Source organism: Pituophis catenifer, unplaced genomic scaffold, assembly GCF_029215685.1.
Source record: "Pituophis catenifer annectens isolate HBS135680 unplaced genomic scaffold, rPitCat1.0.hap2 SCAF_2, whole genome shotgun sequence".
Taxonomy (NCBI): domain Eukaryota; kingdom Metazoa; phylum Chordata; class Lepidosauria; order Squamata; family Colubridae; genus Pituophis; species Pituophis catenifer.
In genome coordinates this window covers 156,047,385-156,062,292 of record NW_027256882.1, presented here as the reverse complement: position 1 = coordinate 156,062,292, position 14,908 = coordinate 156,047,385, and the positions used below count along the sequence as shown (strand labels likewise).

The 14,908-nt window shown below is 40.8% G+C and overlaps 1 protein-coding gene across 1 annotated transcript in view; it reads right to left on the bottom strand.

Annotated features, from left to right (window-relative positions):
• ACVRL1 (activin A receptor like type 1) overlaps nucleotides 1-14,908 on the bottom strand; it is a 48,791-nt gene that overhangs the window by 12,399 nt on the left and 21,484 nt on the right. The window contains exons 5-8 of the mRNA XM_070934857.1: nucleotides 13,597-13,696; nucleotides 11,573-11,719; nucleotides 11,029-11,304; nucleotides 8,621-8,818 (exon numbers count right to left, since the gene is read on the bottom strand). Of these exons, the coding sequence (XP_070790958.1) occupies nucleotides 8,621-8,818; nucleotides 11,029-11,304; nucleotides 11,573-11,719; nucleotides 13,597-13,696 (721 nt within the window). The remainder of the gene's footprint in view (nucleotides 1-8,620; nucleotides 8,819-11,028; nucleotides 11,305-11,572; nucleotides 11,720-13,596; nucleotides 13,697-14,908) is intronic.

Genomic DNA, 14,908 nt, shown 5'->3' with positions numbered 1-14,908 from the left:
CGTAAGTGTAAAAAATGATCATAAGTCATTTTTTTAGTGCCATTCTAACTTTGAATGGGTCACTAAACAAACTGTTATGAGTCAAGGACTATCTGTATACATTTTGGGAGCTACTAGCTAGGCAAGGGTCTTACAGACTTCATGCTAGAACCAGTATTTCTTACTGTGAAAGCTATTTTGAATTTGGAAAACATAAACATTGCAGTTACTAATGACTCATCTATCTTGTTCTTGTTTCTATGCAAACAAACAAACACAGACAAGTACTGCTGCAATCTTATTCACAATTTGCAATTTTATTCATTTCTAAATTACATTTATAGGATGCTCTACTCATTATGACTTGAAACACGCATGAACGTGTTCATGATATTAAACCAAGGTAACTCAACTTTTGACTTAGGATCAAAGTTTATCAGTATATAGTTAGCCAAGATTAATAACAAAATGATTTAGTAAAAGTCCAGAAAGAAAATTATGGGGCATCTGTTGAATAAAGTATACCATAACCCCTTAAAGCAGGGATGAAATCTAAAATTTGTTACTACCGGTTCTGTGGGCATGGCTTGGCGGGGGAGGGGGGGTAATATGACTGGGTGGGCGTAGCCAACTTTTTTTTTTTTTACTTTTAAAAGCATTTTTTCTACAGCCTTAAGAGGTTGCAGAAAAAAATGATTTTAGAAGCCTCTGACGATCAGGCAAGTCAGCTGGGATCGCCAGAGGCTTTTAAAGGCATTTTTTCCCCTACAACCTCTTTGGCTGAAGAGATTGCAGAAAAAAATGCTTTTAGAAGCCTCTGACGATCAGGCAAGTCAGCTGGGATCCCCAGAGGCTTTTAAAGGCATTTTTTCTCCTACAACCTCTTTGGCCGAAGGGGTTGCAGAAAAAAATGCTTTGAAAAGCCTCTGACAATCCCAGCTGAGCCACACGATCATCAGAGGCTTTTTAAAAAAACTTTTAAAAGCGTTTTTTCGGCCGAAGAGGTTGTAGAAAAAATGCTTTTAAAAGTAAAAAAAAAAAAAGCCTCTGATGATCGCGCGGCTCAGCTGGGCATGGGGGGGGTGCAGGGATTTTTGCTACCGGTTCTCCAAACCACCCTCCGCCATCGCTACCGGATCCGGCGATCCGGTCTGAACCAGGAGCATTTCACCCCTGCCTTAAAGATATTTGAGACTAATAGTTACAAAATCCTGGCATCTTTACTGTTAGAAGGAACTACCAATGCATTAACTGAAAAAAAAACAACAACCCATCAGTTCTTGTTAACTTTCCATCAAAATATTGCGTAGAGCCATGGTGGTGCAGTGATTAGAATGCAGTTTTGCAGGCTGTTCGATTCTGAACAGCTCAAGGTTGACTCAGCCTTCCAGCCTTCCAAGGTCAGTAAAATGAGGACCCAGATTGTTGGGGACAATATGCTGACTCTGTAAACTGCTTAGAGAGGGCTGTAAAGCTCTGTGAAGGAGTATATAAGTCTGTGTGCTATTGCTATACTGTTATTATTATAACTTCACTATCCTCATTAGCATATCTTTCAAATCATAGGATGTAAAAATAGATGACAATAAAAAGAAATCCAAGGGTGAAACAATTACAAGTGGATAAAAAAGCTACACTCAAAAGACCTTGCCCAGAAAAAAGAATTTTGGCTGTTTCCTAAAAGACAAAAAGTGTGCGAAACAAGTGCGAATTTTGAGGGAAGGATACATTAAAAGCACCCCCCTCCAAAGTGCTGAGACATACCTCAGCAAGTGGGTATACCTTTTAAGGAGCTTCCTCTAGCTAACCTAATTAGTGTTGCAATCATCAGGGACACAAGTCTGCAGTCTCACAATCAGGGTGTAGAAACATGTACATTACATCTGTTGGCTCTGCAAGCCAACAAGACAGACACAGACTTCAGAGGATAATTAGAACTGCAGAAAAAACAACTGCTACCAACCTGCCTTCCATTGAGGACCTGTATGCTGCATGAGTCAAAAAGAGGGCTGTGAAAATATTTACAGATCCCTCGCATCCTGGACATAAACTGTTTCAACTCCTACCCTCAAAACGACGCTATAGAGCACTGCACACCAGAACAACTAGACACAAGAACAGTTTTTTCCTGAATGCCATCACTCTGCTAAACAAATAATTCCCTCAACACTGTCAAACTATTTACAAAGTCCGCATTACTATTAATCTTCTCATCGTTCCCATCACCCATCTCCTCCCACTTATGACTGTATGACTGTAATTTTGTTGCTTGTATCCTTACGATTTATACTGATATTGTTTCCTGATTGCTTATTTGTACTCCATGACTATCATTAAGTGTTGTACCTTATAATTCTTGATGAACATATCTTTTTTTTAATTTCATTGATAGCATATGCACCAAAGACAAATTCCTTGTGTGTCCAATCACACTTGGCCAATAAAGAATTCTATTCTATTCTATTCTATTCTATTCTATTCTATTCTATTCTATTCTATTCTATTCTATTCTATTCTATTCTATCCTATTCTATTCTATTCTATTATGTACGTTAAAAGAAAACTCTAGAATGATAACTGAAACAAAGCCTGCACCAGAAAGAATATTTCTCTCCGCAATTCATATGTTCTTCAGTTCCAAAAGGTCCCGAGCCTTGGAATGTCAAACACGATCTACTATATCTGGAATGTCAAGATCCATGAACCAGCACCAGGTGCCTGCTGACATAGTGAAGAGTACTACAGGCAGACTGAAAAGCATATGCAAACACGATATGGATGGGTTCAATATTTAGTAAAAAGGGACGCAGTGGCTAAGACGCTGAGCTTGTCGATCATAAGGTCGGCCGTTCAGCGGTTCGAATCCCTAGTGCTGCGTAATGGAGTGAGCTCCCGTTACTTGTCCCAGCTTCTGCCAACCTAGCAGTTTGAAAGCATGTAAAAAATGCAAGTAGAAAAATAGGAACCACCTTTGGAGGGAAGGTAACAGCGTTCCGTGCGCCTTTGGAGTTTAGTCATGCCGGTCACATGATCACGGAGACGTCTTCGGACAGCGCTGGCTCTTCGGCTTTGAAACGGAGATGAGCACATATGTGCGAGGGGAACCTTTACCTTTACTTTACTTTACATACGCTACTCTAATAGATTTTTGAGGCATAATACAATATTAAAATGCTGTGTTGAAGTTGGATGTGACCTTTCATATCAATGGACTTTTAAATGTCTGACGTTACAGCTAGAATGGTTGTTGAACTCAGCATTACCAAACAAATGACTTGAGAAGCTGAACTAGCCAATTGGACACATTTTCCTTAACAATGCCCAATGGTTCCTACCAGCTCTCAGCACTAATGCGTTTGGTGCCACCTGCTGGCCAAGAACTCTATTTATCTAGGACCTCCGTCAGTTTTGTTAAACCTTTCTATACTAAACAGCTCAATGTAACTTGACCCTAATCCATCTGACAACCTGATTTTGAATGATGGGGGTCCTGATTCCCAGTAAAAACACATCTCAGTGTTTTGCTCTAGCTAGAAGGCAGGCATGATGCCATTTTTCCTCAAGATGGTCTTGCCATGCCAAGCAATACTACCAAATTTTCATATGCAGGTGGTACAGGATCGTCCAGAGACAGAGAGTGGCTATGTTCCTTAGCGCATGTAAAAGGCAGCCAGTTAAAGATCCTTTATTGTGAATGTAATTGGCTTATTAACTAGCACTACAGGTATTTATTCAGAAAGGGAGACAGAATTAGCCCAGTTAATACATGCCTCAATTGGATTTTATTTTGGCTGTTTTTAATGTAATCACTATTTTCTTCGAAGCCTCTTGTTTCTGTAGTCAAGGATCAGACAAGTAATGAGATTTAGAACAAAGAAATTAACAAGCTCACGAACTTCAACAGTATAATCTCTGGTTATGGAAGAAAAAAACCAAATTGAAACAGGGCAGGCATCAACATAGTTAGCTTCAGGCACCGAGCTGAGCTTCTGTTTGTTTAATCAGCTTACTGCATAAGCCATCATTGGTCTGGGTTCACATTAAGCTACAAATTATAAAGTACAGTGGCTGGGTTTAGGGAACATCCTAGGCTAAGCCAAAAATAAGAAACCCATTTGGGTTTAGCACAGTCTGTTAACCAGGCCAGTGACTTAGTGGTTTGAGAAGAACTGAAAAGAAGCCAAACGGCAAGAAACTATACAGAAGCAAGGGTTTGTAGGGTGGTAACCTAGAGTTACACATTTTTTTTTTTTAAATTTGATTTATATGCCGCCCTTCTCCGGAGACTCAGGGCGGCTTACAATGCGTTAAGCAATAGCCTTCATACTTTTGTATATTTATACAAAATCAGCTTATTGCCCCCACAAACTGGATCCTCATTTAACCTACCTTAGAAAGGATGGAAGGCTGAGTCAACCTTGAGCCTGGTAAGAATCGAACCTGCAGAAATTGCAGGCAGCTGTGTTAATAACAGGGTGCATTAAACCACTGTACTACCAAGGCCACATTGAGAGCACCTTCCAATAAGCTTGGACAAAATGGGCTATTGGTATTTCTCTGTTAAAACATCTGCTCATTTTTTCCTTCTGCCGTGGCTGAGTAAAATTATTTAGTCCTTAGGGTGCTTCTCTTGAAAAAAGGAAAGGGACATCTCCTTTGCAGAAAAGGAGAGCCATTCTGTCCATCTAATGCAGCTCATGAAAACTTACGCCCTTTTAATATGTTGAAAAAGCCCCTATCAAACCCTCCCTCCCTCCCTTCCTTCCTTCCTTCTTTCCCTCCCTCCCTCCCTCCCTCCCTCCCTCCCTCCCTCCCTCCCTTCTTTTGCAAATAGAAAAATCCCACACTCAGTTTCCAGCATCTCCAAGCATGGGTTGGAAAAACCAGAGGGGGCGCAAACTTTAGTTGTCAGCTGCCCAGTCATTTGGGAGATGGGTGACTTGTAAATTAAGCCATTTACATTTAAATTAAAATTCTGCCTCCCCTTCAGTCAAGAACTTTAGCCTTTGATCTGAAAATGAGTGCATAGTTTAATCTAAAAGCACCAGGCTAGAAATCAGAAAGTTGTGACTTCTAGTCCCTCCTTAGGTATGAAAGTTGGCTGGGTGACTTTGGGCTAGTCATTCTCTCTCAGCCCAGCTCACCTCACAGGTTGCTGTGGGGAAAATAGGAGGAGGAAGGAATATTAGGTACGTTTGCAGCCTTGAATTATTTATAAAAGATAACAAAAGTGGGATAAAAGTCAATCGTTCAAGCAATCATTCATTCCAATCTCAAACATGAACCAGCAGTCAGCATCAGTACATAGCAACTTCCTAATTTCCGAGCATTCCTAGTAGGAGGTACCTTCCTATGTTGTAGCCTCTGCCTCCTGACAGGAGAACTGCACCCCCATGTGGAATATTTAGGAAACATTTAAAGACATGGCTGTTTCAAAGACATGCATTGGGAACTGAGGAAAGAATGGGGGTGTATGTGAGCTTGAGATGAATCTAGCAGTGGTGGGTTGCTCCCGGGTCTGTCCGGTTCTTTAGAACCGGTAGTAAAAGTGGCGGGAGGCTCCGCCCACCCGCCTGGACATCATAACTGATGATCTGCGCATGTGCAGAAGCTTCTGTGCATGTGCGCGCTCCCGTTGCAAACCAGTAGTAAAGGTAAGTAGAACCCACCCCTGGAATCTAGGGGGTTTTTTTATGTTACAAGGCATCATGTTCTCTTATATTACTATAAGTTTAAAGCACCCCTTTAAACTTATTTAAAGCTATTGTAATTTTGAACAGTTGTTAAACAACTACCTTAGTTTCCACTTTAGCATTCTAACCCCAGCGCTGGGCTGGCTCTTGATTCACATGTATATCCTCACTTAAGCTGCTCTTCAAATCAAAAGGATCGGCCTTTAGCTTATTCCAGCCCATAGTTTCAGAAAGCTGCCCCCCCCCATTTAGAAGGTTGAACTGGGGTCCTTTTGAACAAACTAGAAGCTTTACTATTGAGCATCATAATTCTTCAAATCCGTATTCTATGGGTCTAAGTCTATCAACTGAATACTTTTGATCCTTGAATAAATGCACAGGTTTATAGATACACTGTCTTACTTTTCCACACTAGGGCAGTTTCTGCACTAGGGCAGTGATAATTGCCAGGGGCCAGAAAGCAGGAAATCCAAAAATTCTTTGGATCTTACTGCAGTGAGATAGAAGGATAGAAGAATGGTTGGTAAAGATGATAGACCCTGCTGGGATGGCTAAATTGAATTCTTTGAGTGGAGAAAACAAAAACTATGTTTATTGCTGACTGGAAATGCCTTATGGATTTTTGCACAAAATTTTAAAAAAAGTGAATTTATGGTTTACAATTTTGAATCATATATTGTTAACAGTAAGAGGTAAATTTTAACTGTTCTTCTACCTGCTGTAAAGAGAAGGCATCCTAAGTCTGCACTACTATTAATCTTCTCATCCTTCCCACCACCCATCTCCTTCCACTTATGACGGTATGACTGTAACTTTGTTGCTTGTATCCTTACGATTTATATTGATATTGTTTCCTGATTGCTTATTTGTACCCTATGACTGTCATTAAGTGTTGTACCTTATGATTCTTGATGAACGTATCTTTTCTTGTATGTACACTGGGAGCGTATGCACCAAGACAAATTCCTTGTGTGTCCAATCACACTTGGCCAATAAAAAATTATATTCTCTTCTCTTCTATTTTCCTCGCTTTTCTATTTTTTTTTCTTGCACTTTTAGCTTTTCCTTTGAGTTCTTTTCTTTTCTTTCTCTACTTTATATTAGTTTGCATTGGTTTAATCTTTAACACAACTACATAATCCCCCACCCCCACACACAAAAATACATCTTTGGATCTTTGCTTGGTGTTCAGCCATCATTACTGCAAACTTGTATAGTATGGCCTGCACACAAGAACGCTTTAGAGGTGGGATCCTTTTCCAGCCTCTTTTCTGAAGGAATGTTATAAGCGCAAAGGGTGGGGGTGGGGGGAATCAACTGAGAAACCATCACTGGAAGCCTCTGCATATTTTGCCAATGTAGGAACAGAGAGGCAGCTTCACTACTGCATTGGTCAGAGGATAGCCGAAGTTCCCTGAAGGTGGCCAGTTGCCAAACTAAGCTGCGATGCTGCTTGTTTCCTAATCAGAGTTGAACAAACAAAGTGCTGATTGAGTCTAATGGTCCCTTTAATCTGCAGGCTGGGCGCTGACACTAGATTACAGTGTTTATAATTTACAGCTAATCATTCGTGTGGAAAAAGAAAAATGAAAACACTTCCAACTAGGCCAGTCAAAAACATCCCCATTAACAGGCCTGATTAGCGATTGTTTCTACACAGGGAGCCAAAGGCAAAGGGGGAGAGTGGCAGGCAGGGCCGGCTCCTTCCATTCTCTAACAGCAGCTGAGATTCCAGTTCCTCAATAAAGCATGAACTCAATGGCAGTGCCAGAAGTTACAGGTTTTTCCTTCAAATTAAAGAGGTGGACAACCTGCAGTCCCCCAAAGACTCTAGCTCTGGGCAATCCCTCTCTCCGTTGGCTTGGCGCTGATGGAGGAATGGAGATGGCCCACTGCCATTTTAAAAGAACCAACGGCCCTCTGTGAACCCTGCCAGTTTTAATCTATTCAGCAAATCACAGCTGAGCAAATTATGCCCAACCCCATATATGAATTGTGTCCTAAGACTGTTTCTAGGCCACACAATTAGGATCTGTTCGCAGGATCTCTGAGCAGGTTAAGAGTTACTGGAGAGCTGTGAAAAGCTGGTAGTTATTCCACTCGTATATGTACAATTTCTAGCTTGGGCCACAGCACGGCGAAGACAACTCAACAAATGTTTGCAAGACTGTGCAGGAAGCTGAATCCAGCATGAAGTAACAAACAGAGATGACCATCTTGTGAGATTTCAGCCACCGCTGATCAGATGGCCGGCTGATACAGAAAACTGAGTAAACAGCTTCCTCCATTTATGGCAACACTTTGGCATGAAGGAGAGGGATAACTAAAATTCTAAATAGTCAAACACAATCTCCATGTTAAGAGGGAATAGATCTCTGAATACCAGAGAGACCCAATTGATGAGGGCCAGCAATGCCAGAGCATTACTGACCCAGGGTCTGCATTACAGACTGCTAAAATGGCTGGACTCAATGGACATTTGGCCGGATCCAAAAAGGTAGCTAGCATAAGGCTCCCTGACAAAATGGCTGACCTGATAGGTGTGGCCAGTCACAAAGCACCTCCTACAAGCAAGAGAAATCAGTCTGACGGCTCTCTGTAACTCCCAGTAATGCTTTCCATTTTACCCTTTTCTGAACAGGTGGGCACACTGCCAGAAGCCATTAAATGTTGCAGATGAAGATGCTATTTCAGATATTTAAAATAGTTCTGTGACTAGCAGGAAAAAAACCCCGTCTGATTGTGTCTGGATCAGAGAGGATTGATTTCTGCAAAGCTTCCATCCATTTTTGTAGAGCTCTCCTTTTGAACTTAGAATCTTGTCTCACTTGCAACTTACCATGGTATAAACATCCTGTGGCAAGAATAAGGGGATAGCACTTTCCCTGAACCATGAGGCAAGGCCTAGATTACCACATCTTAATTTATTTCCATTCGGCTTTCCTTACCATTCACAATGGTTCTTCGGGCTATCTCCCACAGGACCAGACCATAAGCCCAGATGTCTGTCCGCTTGAAGGATTCAAAACAGTCCATACGAATCTGTTCATCCAAAACTTCAGGTGCCATATAGCGTTTGGTGCCCACCCGTGGGTTGTTCCCAATATCCAAGTAATCATTGCTCTGGGAATGCATGACTGCCAATCCTGAAAAAGAGGAACAACAGCACCATTATGGTTGGGCAATCCTACACCAGGAAGCTAAACATTGAAAAGGTCAGATTTAACTGGGGAAAAAAAGCATTACCCTGAATTTAGGAGAATAACATAACTTTTGTGGTTTGTTTAACATTATAGAGAGAGCATGAGAATGCACTTTGGTTTAATGGGATGAAGGTATATGCATGTGCCTTTGTCTATGGCATATGAGTTCACATGCACCACAACTCCTGTCCATTCTTTTCCTTTATTTGTACTTGGCTTTCTATGATGTAAGAATCATGCTTCTTTTTTTGGAGCTGAGAGATGCCATTGTTTTTCACTCTATAAACTCTGTTCTACTAAGAAACTAATTAGGAATAAGGCTGACTGGGCTAATTAATAATCAAGCCACCAGACTTGAAATTCTGGGTTTAGAAAATTTAGAACTACGCCGCCTTCAGTATGACCTAAGCATAGCTCACAAAATCATCTGCTACAATGTCCTACCTGTCAATGACTACTTCAGCTTCATCCACAACAATACACGAGCACACAATAGATACAAACTTAAAGTGAACCGCTCCAAACTCGATTGCAGAAAATATGATTTCATTAACAGAGTGGTCAATGTCTGGAATGCACTACCAGACTCTGTGATCTCATCCTAAAAACCCCAAAACTTTAATCTAAGGCTGTCGACTGTTGACCTCACCCCATTCCTAAGAGGTCTGTAAGGGGTGTGCATAAGAGCACCAGTGTGCCTACCGTTCCTGTCCTAATGTTTCCGTTAATTGTATTCATTTTATGTATTCAATTCACGCTTATATACGTATATATATTATCTAATTTGTACTCAACAAAATAAATAAAATAAAAATAAATAAAAAGTCTCTTTGGAATGTCCAAATCAGGGATTCCTAAACTTTTTGCCATCACACCTCTTTTTAGTGTAACATTAATGTACACATCTACCCTAAAAATCCAGATATCAAAATGAATACAAATGAATAATGAAAGCAATACAATGAAATTTTGAGAAAGGTGGGGGGGAGGAGATGGTTTCATGTGCACACACACTGCTAGTGCAAATGGAGCTTCCTGTGCTCGCCTGCCACTTGTGTGGCCCGGTTGCCATCGGACCATGGACTAATAGTGGTCCACAGACTGGGGGATTGGGGACCCCTGATCTAAAATGTTCTTCACCTCTCCCTGGACTCTGTGTGCACTTCCCCGAGAGAGGAACACTGCACAATTTGGGAAACCCTGGTCTAAACAGAAAGCTTAACTTGCATCCCTGGGATTTGGTAAAAGCTAATATCTGAAGCCAGGAAACTCTTGTCTCCCTAGTGTGAATGGCTGATAATCATAGGTTATTTATCCTTTCCTATAAAACATATGGCTTGATCTGTTTATATGAGTTATCTGAAGTTATTGCACTGTAAACATATCTGGGAACAGATCTATTTGTTTACTCATACAAAGGTCAAACTAATCACCACTAAAGCAATCAGGAAATTATGTGCCTTTTTGGAAAAATCTGGATGTCAGATATGAACTTGTGAAAAGGAGTGATTATTTCAGAAATTATTTCATTCCATTCCATTCCATTCCATTCCATTCCATTCCATTCCATTCCATTCCATTCCATTCCAACAGGTCCTGGACTCACAAAACATATTAAAATAAAAAGACTAAAATATAATAAAATAAGAACATGTATGAAAAGAGAAGAGTAGAACAAGATAAGAACAATGTAGCATCTAATTCTTTACACCATACAACCAATATAATTAAACCAGATAAAGATTGCAGTAAATAGGAAGTATTTAAATTCTAAGCCCTCTACTAGGAGCCTAATCAAGACTGTACCTTCCATTCCTACCTGTGTGACATTTTGTTCCTATATTTGTAGCAGAGGTGGATCATACAGCCAGGGTGGGAAGTATATTGTTAGGCCAGGCTCCCCCAACCTTCCAGCTATATCAGTTGTAATTCCAAAATTCTCAGTAGGAATTCTGTGAACTGAAACCCACACATCTGGAGGGTGACCAGATTGTAGAAGGTTATTAGGCTAATGACTTAGAAGTTCTAAGGGGCAAATATAAGAACTCAGATTACTTCCCCTAGAAAGCTCTTCTGAAAAGAGTACCTTTAAGAAACAGGTATACATCAGCACCTCTGCTTTGCCAAAAACATTTGCTCTAAAATCCACTCACCTAAATCAGCAATGCAGCACTGCTTATTGTTCTTGACCAAGATATTCCTGCTTTTCAGATCCCGATGAGCAATGGCTGGCTTGCCCTGGGTGCCAAAGATCTCGACATGCAGGTGAACGAGCCCACAGATGATCGAGGTGGCCAGACGCAAGCAGGTCTCCACGTCCAACACTGTGCATTGCAAGTAATCATAGAGGGAGCCATGCTCATGGTAGTGGGTGATTAGCCAGAGCTGAGTACTTGAATTCCGTGATGTCATATCTGACGCAATGAATCCTGTGGGCAGGGAAGGAGGGTAAAGCTCAGTGTACATTGCCAAAGCAGCCAAAGAAGCTATCAAAGTATCTATAGATTATGTTATGTTATGTGTACGGATAAATGAGAATTTTTAAATCTCTGAGCTTTTTCAGCTCTTTAAAAACCTTGTGCAAATTTAGGAAGTGTACTTAGCTTCATGGGTCTTAAAATGTGCTTCCTCCGTTTGCTTGCCTAAGACTTCTTGGGACTGATACAACTGCTGGATTTCTGCACTGTTTCCACTCACCTAAGATGTTGTCATGCCTTAGCAGCACCGTGTTGTAAATCTCAGTCTCACGGAACCATGACTGCTCATCACGGGAAGAGAAAATCTTGACCGCCACGTTCTCCCCATGCCAAGTACCACGCCACACTTCCCCATAGCGTCCTTTGCCTATTGTGGGGGAGAGGAACATAATTTTCAAACCCTTTCACTTGCCTTCACGAATGACTTCTTGCCTGAAATGACTGATATTTCACATTCATGTGAGATGTAATCCTAGCATTTAAATGTCTAACATACCTGCCTCATTTTTTATTTTTATTTTTTTGGCCAGAGCAGCTGCAGGAATTGACAACAGTGAAAAATCATTTGATCAATTTAATCACAAATAGTTATTGATGAATAGTTGGCTCTTATAGCCTATTATTCAAAACTGCTATGGATAAATATACAACCCACTCAGAATCTAAATATTACTTTTAAACGTTCAGAGGATGATTGCTAGCAGAACTCAAAGTCAAATATTCCAAAACATTTTGCTAGTGGCAAACTGGCAATAAGAGATACTTCCATGGAAAAATTAACAGATGACAAAAAGCTCTTTCCTTGCCTAATGTTAATCCATTAAGTTAAGAATTTTCTTCTCAGTATCTCAGAGTTAAGGCAGATCAGCCCAAGTGCAAGCTTGAGCTCCATTTTAGGTTGGCTTGCAGATAACAGAAAGAAACATGTTTAATGAAATGGCTCAGAACTGAGTGATAAACATTAACATGTTTAGGTGGAGCATCTGTTAATGGACCTGAATACTTCAGGCAGCAGGAAGACTATCCGGGGTTTGAATTTGTCCATGCGCAAATAATCCTTGCACATAAAAGAAGACAGGCTATTACTTTGCTCGACAACAGAATCTGTTTTGCACCTCTCATGATGTGTTCTATATTCAGCAAGTGAGCTAATAAATTTCTGTTTTATAGTGGGATAATCCTGTCTGGAAGAAAAATGATATTTCTGTTTACGGGGGAAATTGGCCTGCTTCAAGGCTGTCTGTCTTCTCCCTCATGCCAGCAACCTTCAGGGCAACCTACAACCAAGATTAGAAGCTTTGGGAAAAGCAAATTAATTTCTGGTTACGAAATTAATATAGTGATGTCACGCCACCTTCACAGCTCTAAGTGAGACTTCTGAGGAGGAATCCTCAGAGATGAGGAGGTAGCCGAGCAGATTCACCCCATTACAAATATGGGTTACTGTGGCTGGTTACGCAGCTGGCCAGATGCTTAGACTGGATTTGACATTTTTATTTGCCTATGAAGTTCTCCAAATGACCTAGGATAGGCAGATGTTGTTGTTTAATAATATTAAAGGTTTTGTTGCATGATTTTGTAAGCTGTTCCAGGTAAAGCAGCCTTTTGCAACTGGCTGAAGATGATTTTGTCAGTGCCAATGGTGGTGGTGGTGGTATTATTATTATTATTATTATTATTATTATTCAGAATTATACAACATGCACTAAAATGTGGTTGGGGTACTAACAATATTGAATTTTTCTTTTTTTGCAAATTGAGGGTGGGGTCTCTCAGAGATCAAGAGCTGTGGTGATGCAGTGGTTAGAATGCACTACTGCAGACTAACTCACTGTTCACCTCAGGAGTTCGATTCTGAGCGGCTCAAGGTTGACTCAGCCTTCCATACTTCTGAGGTTGGTAAAATGGGGACCCAAATTGTTGGAGGCAACATGCTGACTCTGTATACCACTTAGAGAGGGCTGTAAAACACTGTGAAGCAGTATATAAGTCTTAAGTGCTGTTGCTATTGCTTCAGAATCTAGTCTGAAGGCTCAAAACACTTTATAGGGATTGTGCGTAGAAAGAGTGCTGTGTGGAAGTGTTCTGAAAGTGCAAGCCAGACCCAGATATGCCTCATGAATAAAGTGATGGCTCAAATCTGTATATTTTATCAGAGAATTGGAATGTATATTCTTGTTTCCAACCAGTTCAGCAGTTCTCCGCCGGTGACAATTCAGATGTTTCTTTCTCTCCTTGGCTTACCAACGCATTCAACCAAGGTGATCTGCCGAGCCACAGTTCTTTGGACTAGAAAGGGCAGCCCAGAGCCACTTCCAGTAGTGCAGTCATCATTCAGCAAGACCTGAATACAAATCAAACATGTGAAGAATCTTAGAGGAATTGATGGAGAGGTATATTTTGGTGAGTGTAATAAGCATGCCAAGCCTGCTTCTGGAATTTCCAACTCCTTAGTAAATTGCACTCTGCACTACATGCCCACGAAAGAAGGAGGGATTGGCAGCATTATGTGACAATTGCTTCCATCACAGGAATGCAGTGGGAACTTTTTTTCTGCAACTGTTAAATTAGTGACATAGTTGTTAAGTGAATCTGGCTTCCCCATTGACTTTGCTTGTCAAAAGGTTGCAAAAGGGGATGACATGACCCAGGATACTGCAACCGTCATAAATATGAACCAGTTGCCAAGGGTACGAATTTTGATCATGTGACCTTGGGGATGCTTACAATGGTCCTAAGTGTGAAAAACGGTCATAAATCACTTTATTCAATGCCGTTGTAACTTTGAACGGTTACTAAATGAACTGTTGTACCTGTAATCCCTTTCCAATATTCAGTTGGGTTGGAAAGAATAAAAAAATCAAGATCTAACACCAGGCAGAAATTATTCTAATGCACTTTTGTCATTTTGGTTTAGCTTGATTTAGCTTCTCTGGCTTCCCATCTCCGAAAACTTATCCTCCATAGTTCATACCGAAGTTACTTTGAAAGAAGCTTTAGTGGATCTCTAGGATCCTTCCAATGGGAGAAGGCAGAAGCACTAACAATAGCAGGGAACATGTAATTACAGCCAAATATATTCATTCCAATGGAGAGGCAATCAACAAAGTAAAGAAAGGTGAACAATTTAGAGTGGAAAATATTCAACAGCAATAAGATAAAAAAAAGCCAAAGGCAACCAATATAAGTGCAGGTCATGGTATTTGAACCTAACTTGTCACCATTAAAACAATGTTGGCTTAGAGCAGGGGTCTGCAACCTTAAACACTCAAAGAGCCATTTGAACCCGTTTACCACAGAAAAGAAAACACCAGGAGCCACAAAACCCTTCCCGTGCCTGAATATTTTTTGAGCGGCCACAAAACTAGCCTATGTAATTGAATTAAACATTCTGTTTTCTTTTCTTGGATTTATCCATGGTTGGCCTACCGGGGGTTGAAAAGCTCAATAAATGGCGGGCCGGTGGTTGTCGCACATTGGTGGTTGTGATGCATATTTTGAGTGACAGGGAGCCACAGCAGAGGGGTGAAAGAGCCACATGCGGCTCCAGAGCTGC